The sequence below is a fragment of the Callionymus lyra genome, chromosome 8, assembly GCF_982586985.1.
Source record: "Callionymus lyra chromosome 8, fCalLyr1.hap1.1, whole genome shotgun sequence".
Classification (NCBI taxonomy): domain Eukaryota; kingdom Metazoa; phylum Chordata; class Actinopteri; order Syngnathiformes; family Callionymidae; genus Callionymus; species Callionymus lyra.
Window position 1 is genome coordinate 9,761,355 of NC_141825.1, and position 9,561 is coordinate 9,770,915.

Consider the following 9,561-nt stretch of genomic DNA (forward strand, 5'->3'; position numbering starts at 1 on the left):
CGCTTTAAAACGTGAACTATACATAGATGCCTTCGAAAAACGAGATTTGAATATACAGAATAACATTTCTTATGTACTTAAATTAGTTTACAATTAGCAGGTTAAACAAAAATTATATAGGTAAATAAAAAATATCTAATCTTTTATTTTTCTGAGGCTAAACCGGCGGTGTAGGGAATAGAACCCAGGCCGCTGGTTCTTAAGTCCAAGATAGTCTCAATGTGCCAGTTGACCCAAAAGCAGACACTTAAAATATAGAAAGTTTATTAACAACAAGAATCCCAGCACAGGGAAAAAATACAGCAAAAAGGAAGGCAAAACAGAAACAGGAAATCCAGAGATTCTCAGAAAAGAGTACAAAATCTAAATCACGGATTACATTGACTCCAGACAATAGTTGGATTGTGGCGACAAAGCCAAGGGTAGCCTAGAACTATAGGGAACTCAGGAGATCTGATAAGGTTAAGAGAGATCTCTTCTTGGTGAGGGCAGGATTGGAGATGCAATGGGGAAGTGGCATGGGTGACCCTAGCATTCCCTAGGCTACGTCCATCTAGGGCCATAATGGAGAGGCAGTGCTCAAGGGGAACAAGGGGAATCTTAAGTTTGTTTAAGATGGATTCATCTCCTCTATTACAAATGACAGCAGTACAGAATAAAATGAGAAAATAAACTGATTTTAAATGGTACCTTCGATGATCAAAAAAAAAAAAAAAGGTAATGGAAACGGCTGTTCTTCTGAAAAAACTGTATATCCCACAACAAAAAAACAGTCTAAGAGTATTCATTTAAAAATAATCGTTTTGGAGGTAAGAAAAGAAAGGATACATCTAAGAAAGTGTAGTTAGTGTACAAGAGTATGACCTTAATGATGAAGAATGAAAGATGAAAAATATAAATTGCATAGACATCCCTATCATTGTAATTGTATTATTACTAATAATACAATTACAATCATTGTAATTGTATTATTACTAATAATACAATTACAATGATACGGAATCATGACTATAGAAAACATTAGGACATCATGATAAAAAAATAAATAAAAAACTGCCAAATAAACTAATAATTATTTCACATATTTATTAGTATATTTGGCAGTTTTTAATTGACTTATTTGGCCGTTCCATGCATCTTAGGTGCTAAAGTTAACCTCATCTTTGTTTTGCTATTGTAAGATGCTTTAGTGTTGTCGTGTGATATCTTTTGTTTTATATCTTTTTAATAAGACTTTTTAAATTCTTAGAAAATGTTTAGACAGAAATTTCCGTCCAACAAACAAAACCGAAAACTAAAAAAGCCGCCACAACCCCCATTAAAAAAAAGGAAATAAATAAAATAATGAATAAATAAATAAATGCAACTGCACTTCGCATTCAATACTATAACTCGACCAATTTATACATTTTGTTTACTTATTTTGGTACCTCCAATAGATGTGACAAGGTCCCAAATTCTTTTAAAACACTTTTCTTTGTCCTTTAACGTTTCTTTTCATATGGAACCAATACTGGATCCAGTAGTTCTCTCTCTTCCACATCAGTGAGATACATTTATGGGCTTGTAAAAGGCAGATACTAATAAACACAATTTCACTCTTCCTGTAGTTGTGTTTTTCCGGATACATACCACGAATACATGGTAAATTGCACATTTAATTCCAATATTTAATATTTTCCCCAATTCAGTGTTTTTCTGCCTCACACACCTTTAATATTTACTTTGAAACATTTGTCTATTGGTTTTTTTAATATTATTAAAAAAAATGTATGAATGTTGAATTTATGTTTTATGATCATTTATACGGTCATAATGTAAGTCATATGATCATGTATTACCGTCATGGGTACATAAATTAAAAGTATGCTATTTAATCATTTAGTGTTTTTAACACATATTTATTGTTATACAAAACTTTTTTATACAAAAAAATAAACTATATAGAGTACTGTGCAAAGGTTTTGGGCAGAAGGCAGGAACAAACTGCCTTCTCTTGCTGATGCTGTAGAACTACACTTTATGACTTTATCACTTTGACTTTATGCCTTTTTTTTTTTTACAAATTCTTCTTATCATAGAATCTAATAGATTAAAGTACCCTTAAGTAGGAGATGAAGCAAACACACACACCAAAATATGCAATTTATTTGAAAGTTTGTGGAAGAATTTTATTTGTTGGATCAGCCGAGTCGTACATCTGTAAATTAGAAACTATCATGAAATCATTACTGCCACCATGTTGATGATACATGCCCAAAAAAGTTCAACCACTAGTTAACCACCACCAAGAGTTAATATATTAACCAATAAACACAAAGTGGTTTGACTTTGTGTAATGTGTAACTTGACTATTTCCCCAAGAGAACTGAAAAAAAATCAGGACTCATCTGTGGCAAGCTTTTGCAGGAAATCTTTGATTTCAGTGCTTAAGTTGGTGTTTCTTTGAAAACACTCCCTCAAGAACTTGATGCTGTTGTCACGGAAGAACGACCGTGGTTGAATTTCAGCTGCTTTCATGTGGTATTTCATTGATCTTCTGTATTCTTTACGAGTAAAGAAGAGAAATCTTGCAAAATGGTTGAAAAGCATTTGCTTGTCTAGGTCATCAAGATCTCTTGCTAGAAGTTCCTGGAACTTTTTCTCTCCTTCCTCCGGATCTCTACATCCTTGTATGGCTGCAAGATTAATTTTCTTTACCAGGCAAGAGTCAGGGCACAAAGCAATAACTTCCTGGTCAAGGTTTATGGCCCTGTTCATTATTTCTGGTGATACATTGTTGCTCCTATTGTAGTAGGTGGCCCTCCATAAGTAGCAGAGTGCAGCACACTTTTTCAGGAAGCGTTCATCTGGATGTTTTCTCAGGGCTTCTTCTGCCAGCTCAACTGCCTCATCAATGAAGAGGAATTCTCTGTAAACTCTTAAAATTGCTTTCAGACCACTGTAACTACTGACAGGGTTTCTTAGAACCAGCTCAGCCATCTCTCGAGCTTTGTCTCTAACATCTATACCTTCTTTTCGTCCATGATGAAAGTGTTTAATTGCAATGTACACGTTCTCTGGATCCTCTTGTTTGGCACGTTCTAATCTCCGCCTGACGTCATCTGTCAGGGGAAGCTCATGCTTCTGAGCTCTGACTAATGCTGAGACGAGGGAGGTCTTCCACTCCACCCGCTCTGGTTCTCTCTCAATGGCAGCCAGAAAAAGTTCTTCAACCTTCCTCAGATGGTCGTTGACCAATGTCATCAGTGTCCAGGCCTTCTCAGCAGTCACCTCTGCGTGCAGGTCATCCTGGCTCACATTTGGTTGTTGACTCCTCAGATCTTCAACCTTTGATAGGTATCGCTCACTTTCTGACTGGTGTCTCATGAGATGATGCAAGCAAGCCAGGTTCCCGTAGTTCACCATCATCCAAGGACCCTCTTCAGTGTCGTGTCTGCGCTTGAACTCCTCTGGGGCCAGGTTAAGAAACCTCAAGGCCTCTTCATCTGAGCCCAGACGGTGATGAAGGTAACCCAGGAGGTTGTAGATGTGAGGCAGCCAACAGTTCCCTTCATCTGTGCCGATGTCTTCCAGATAATCCCTGACAACACATGGTTTGATCTCCTGGGCGAGTTCCTCCCAGGAGAAGTGACACTGCAGGATGTTCAGTCTGGCCTCCATGTTTGTCTGACTCTCACTGTTGGAGACAAGTCCACACTTTAGTACCACAGTGTTGTGTGTCTGTGTGTATTTGCAATCATGAAACTGTGCAATCAACTATAATTATTGTCTATTGCTTGTGTGTGTTTCTGTCGGCGCTACTGTGTTCCTTCTTTAAAAATGAAAATTAATAACAATACATTAAATGTGTGTGCTTTAAAAGAGTTAAGTGGAGGGCCAAAGGTCGTGTGTAAAAGCCAGTATGTGATAGAAATAATGTTTAATGGTGTCATGTTTCATGTGACTATGTGTTGAGACATTGAGTTTATGTGTGTGTGCGTGGGTGTGTAGGTGTGTGTGTGTATGTGTGTGTGTGGGTGTGTGTTTGGGTGTGGGTGTGGGTGTGTGTGTGCGTGTGTGTGTGCATGTGTGTGTGTGTGTGTCGAGTAAATAAAAAGTAGACAAACAAAACTACTCTTACTTAATACTATGAATCATAAAGATGATTATTTTTATATTTAAAAATCAATATATTTGAGTTATAAATGTAAATAAACTCACCGTTTATCTCGTCTTCACTCTTAGTTTGTGTTTTCTTGTCCGCGCCTGGAGATCAAAGAGCCACTTTATATAGAGCAGTGGTTCTTAACCTGGCTTCGATCGAACCCTAGGGGTTCGTTGAGTCGGTTTCAGGGGTTCGGCCGCTGAAGTCCGGACACACCCGAATTATCGTGTTCAATTCGTGATGCGTGGAATTCAGTGCTCAGTAGTCAAAGTGCGACTGTCGTGGTAGTACGTCGTGTGATTTCTTTATTCATATTTTAATCCATACTCACTATGTCGGGCAAAAGAGGAAAGTCGTCGGACAAATATGTACAACATGGATTCACATACATCACGGAATGTGATGGTAGTGAGCGTCATGTCTGCATGATTTGCAACGCCAAGTTGAGCACCGGTGTAGCTACAATATCATGTCCACTTCCTACGTGATGACGTCACACGCTTCATATTATATATATATTGTACCTCCACCGGGAAAACTGAAGGAACACTTCTTGTAGCTGCGTGGGGACGGGGAATACAAGAAATCTTATTTTATTTCTTAATAAAGAGGGGTTCGGTGATTTCGCATATGAAACTGGTGGGGTTCGGTACCTCCAACAAGGTTAAGAACCACTGTTCTAGTCATTAAAGTTATGAAGTACATTTATGAACATTCGCTACATGATTCGAAAAATAATTGTTTATTTTGGCAAAAAGAAAGTCAATAAAAATAACTACCTCGCCATCACTACTAGAGAATATTGCTTAAGTATCGTGTACTAGTGTGTCGAAAGAAACGCTAGACGTGCATTTCATGAGACATGCTTATCTCGAGATACAAGTATCACGAGATTTTAAAAAATCCATGTCACCACCATGTCTCTGTAGTGGAGTCATCTGTCATTTTTAAGGTACAATCTGTAGTTGTGTTGGAATCATTCGGGTGTTTATTATTTGTTATATTTGTTATTTTATTTCTATAATAGGTCTAGACCAGTGGTTCTTAACCTTGTTGGAGGTACTGAACCCCACCAGTTTCATATGCGAAATCACCGAACCCCTCTTTAGTGTAAAATAAAAAAAGATTTGTGTTCCTTCAGTTTTCCCCGGTGGAGGTACAATTTCGGTCCCCCCTACAATATCGTCCCCCACTTCCTACGTGATGACGTAATTTCCTGGTCTGACGATCATGTGACTTTGACGCCAACAGGAAGTGTCTGCGCTACACGTGACGAAGCCTCTGATTGGCTGAAGCTGTTTAACTAATAATAACACACAACTGTACAATGAAATACAAACATTCGATCACTGATGGGCCAAACAGTGAAGCCTTATCATCTGCAGCCAGTGCAGAATTTACGACTTTACCACGATTATTCGGGTGTGTCCTCAGCGGCGGAGGCTCTGCCGAACCCCTGAGACCGACTCACCGAACCCCTAGGGTACGATCGAACCCAGGTTAAGAACCACTAGTCTAAATGCTTTATCTAAATATCAGCGATAAAGGGTCTGCGATGTAGGATTTTAAATAAATCAGGAGCGGAAAGACAGCCGACATATCCCTCAGTGTGCTGAAGAAGCAATGTTTGCCTGCAGAAATTACATTTACTACAAACCATGAAATATTCAGACAATGGATCTAAATATAGAGTTGGTTTGTCATTTCTCTGAATGGTCTTGTGACTCGTGGACTGGACAGCAGATAGGGTTGTGGAAACTGCGACCTTGGACTGTTATCGTGCACAGCTTGTGTTGCTGGACTGCAATATTAATGAACCAACTACAGCGAGTCTGTAATTCATTCCGAGTAGCTGCTTGTGATCAAATTCCCTCTTCAAACTATTTTAAAAGCACTCTGAGGGTAATTGAAAAGGCTGTTAAAAATTAAATAATCATTAAAACTAAAGGGCAATCATGGCAAATTGTTTGAGTAAAATAAAAGCACTTAATAAAAAGTACTGAATTTTTTAGCTGTGCGCCGGGGGGACCTCCTGGATGTGGTCCGCTTCTTCGCTAGTGTTCGGGGTCATGGCCGGGTCCAGGAATCACACGGGTTCTGGCCCCTGCTGGGGCTTCTCAGTGTCACTGGGTCCCTCTTGCCCCTCCTGCAGATGTGTACATCTGTACATCCTCTGTATCTTCTACCCCCCACTTGAGTCTGTTTACCTGTGTATTATATTGTTTTTTATTTATTGTTTACAGGATAATGTTTTTATCGAAAACACTTGGCAGGGAACTAGAGCTGCACCTGTAGCAAAGAGCAAGTTTTAACTAACAATGTCAATAATAAATAATGTAAATCTTTGTAAATAATTCAAAGATAACTCACTTATACACATATACAGTAAATGTCCTTTCAGGTTCGATATTTAATGAACCACCACAACAGCAAAGCTTAAATTTGCTATCTATATAAAACTGTTGGATACCTCACCACACGATTGTTTCTTATCTGTTTGTAAGAAGACAACATGAGTTAAGCAGAGAAGCTTAATTGCCACGTTATAGTGAGCTCTATTCTCACGACCAGGTGTTATTTTAATTACACATGAGTACATGAGAATACGAGGTGTTATCTCTGTCATTAAAACCAACGCCATCGATATAAATAGAAAGTGCCGGGAAAAGAACTAGACCTGAAAATAGAAAGAAAAAAAAAATTACACAAACTCACGTGTGTGTTAGTCAGTGACTTCTTATACAGTTCAAGATGTTGGACTATAAATTAAAATTCTATTCATTGAATTGTCTTGACAGCAGTGTGGTGATAATATTATCGAGCAGTCAATTCCTCCACATCTCAGCAGCAGTCATTTCTTTAATGAGAAAATTGTAAAATAAGTTTAAGACCTCCTAGTTTCCTCTAATACACATGTTGTAGCTTCACAGGGTATATATATACTAAGCCTAATTCATCCTCTTTACCTTGGCTTCCAGTAGAATTTATAATCCAATTCAAAATCATTATTTTAACCTATAAGGCTTTTCATGGTCTCAGACCGAAATACATCACAGATCGAATCCAAACTTATTAACTTTCTAGGATGTTACGATCCTTAAACTCAGATCTATTAGTCATACCTCAAATCTCTAAATGTAGATTTGGAGCCAGGGCCTTCAGTTTTCAAGCCTCTCTACTGTGGAACCAACTTCAGTCTGAAGGGCAGACACCCTCTCTGTGTTTAAGAGTTCTCTCTCTCTCTCTCTCTCTCTCTCTCTCTCTCTCTCTGTCCTTCTTTCCTGCATTATGTCCCATCACCCGTGTAGTTTAAACCCACACTTTTCTTCTCAATCCCCTGAAGACTCCTCCACAGCGATGTCAATGGATCCAGATTTCTCTCCATAACCCTCTGTGGTCTCTACTCTGTACTCTCCACTCACTTTCTCCTCTTTCTCCCTTTTTCTCCAACCCTCCGTCTGTTTTGAACAAGCAATTCCTTTGCTTTGGTTTTTTTTCTAATCATGGAAAAAAATGGAAGTTTCATCTTCTTCGTCATTGAAAATACAGGCAGCGTGAAAAAATATTAAAATGACATGATTTCTGGTTCTTTGTTGACAGTTAAATGAAACATGGCTTGAATCAATCTACACTCCCTTGTAGCCTCGTCTTAAGCTTCCTGGTTCCAGTATGTGGTGTCAGATTGTGCTGGTCACTTTAATGATAACATCCCTTTTCATCCCTTTATTCTACCAACCGAGAGTTTTTAATTATGAAATCCAATTCTAGTTTAAATCCAGATCAAACCTATTGTTTGTGTTATGTCAAAAATATTTGGGTAGAATTTGGGTCCAGTTAATCGCGGGTTCTTATTATATATATTTCAGTGATGGGTTGATCAAGCTTCATGAAGCAGTACCATGTTGTTTAGATGTCAGTAGGTGGCGCCATCCGTTTAAAAATGATATGATGTTTCATTAGAACAGTTGTTCAAAACAAATGGTGCAGTCTGCCATCTAGTGGACTCTGAAAATAATGACACTGCTTCATGAAGCTTCATCAGACCATCACTAATATATTTCAGAATCATGGAATAGTCTACAATATTAAAACTTATTTTAAATAATTTGTTTAAGTGCTGGCATTGTTTGAAACATACTGTTTGATACAAAGCGTTGGTTAAAACCTAAACAATATCTGTTCTTAAATTAGACTAAAGTCAGGGATGGTTGCATAAGAGTCCAGGATCAAAGATAGACTGGGTTGGAACTTTGAATGCAGTGCGACGTAGAGGTCGATAGACAAAAATAATAGCAAAATGGGTTAAGAAGAAAGCAATAGTAGTAGTATATAAATACTATACAACTTGACAAACAACAAATGATCATTAAATGTGGAATCACTGATTTAAAGTTTTGCATTTGAGTTCATTAGTATTACTCTTTCAAATAAATGAAAAATACATAAAAACCCTGCTGTACATATTCTTTGCTTATTTCTCCCAAGAAGTCTTTATTCCGTCTGTTGCTGTAGATTGGCTCTGCTTGATTGCATCCATTGTAAGTCCTCCTCCTTCAAAACAAAAGCGCTCTTCCTAATGGTAGAGCTTTAATCCTTGGGTAAGTGTTGTGATGTGCTTCTGGACTGTTTCATCTTATATTGATTTTCTTCGTTTGAGAAAAGGTCTAAACACCTGGTGTGTACATGCGGATCAGATAAAGTAAACAAATATTGTATGATCGATGAAGGTAAAATGCATTTCTCTCTCCTAGAATTAATTAACCTTTACTATATCAGCCGCAAATGTTACTTTTTCCAATAGAGTATTATAGAATTCTAAGGTTAAAGGTGTTTGACATAATTCAAACAAAAGTCTGTGTCACTCTGACAAAGACGACACCTCCTGTGCCGCCTCTCTTGCTTCTTAGGTTTATTTTTAGGTACCGTCGTATCATTGTCCACATTTTTCTGACATGTTCTCCCTGTAACTGTCAAAGCATTCGAGCTATTGAAACGCCCTTTCTATAGCAATTAGGTAACAGTAGGTAAAGTCAATGACCTCCTCCTGTTTGAATTGATGAGCTGTGAAATATGATTTTGTTACAACACAAGGTAGCAGTACACACACAACGTAGAAGCTTCAATCCCTCAAACAGGAAACTACTGGTTCAGAGAAATACACAACAAAACTGGACGAGTTGCATCTGCTTCGCAAAGGCAATCATCAAACCCTCTTTTGCATTCCATCAATCCGTTGAACACTGTCACAGTTATCACAGCTATCCAGTTCTCATTATTTTTCCATTGTTGCTGCCTCTGCTCACGCCCACCTCGCCAGTTTACTGTACTCATCTCCACATCAACCAGGACACATGGATGCGTCTCCTCACATGTGATCAGCCCAGCATATATTCACCACCTCCAGACTCGCACCT

At 38.2% G+C, this 9,561-nt stretch overlaps 1 protein-coding gene across 1 annotated transcript; it reads right to left on the reverse strand.

Moving 5' to 3' along the window:
- Positions 1-2,379: 2,379 nt before the first annotated feature.
- LOC148073606 (antiviral innate immune response effector IFIT1-like) lies at positions 2,380-3,670 on the reverse strand. The gene has a single exon (XM_087797759.1). It carries the CDS (start codon positions 3,661-3,663, stop codon positions 2,380-2,382), a length of 1,284 nt encoding a protein of 427 aa, XP_087653885.1. The 5' UTR covers positions 3,664-3,670.
- Positions 3,671-9,561: the final 5,891 nt, after the last annotated feature.

Coding starts and splice junctions, on each gene's coding strand:
- LOC148073606 (XM_087797759.1), bottom strand. CDS start 3,663: ATGGAGGCCAGACTGAACATCCTGCAGTGTCACTTCTCCTGGGAGGAA.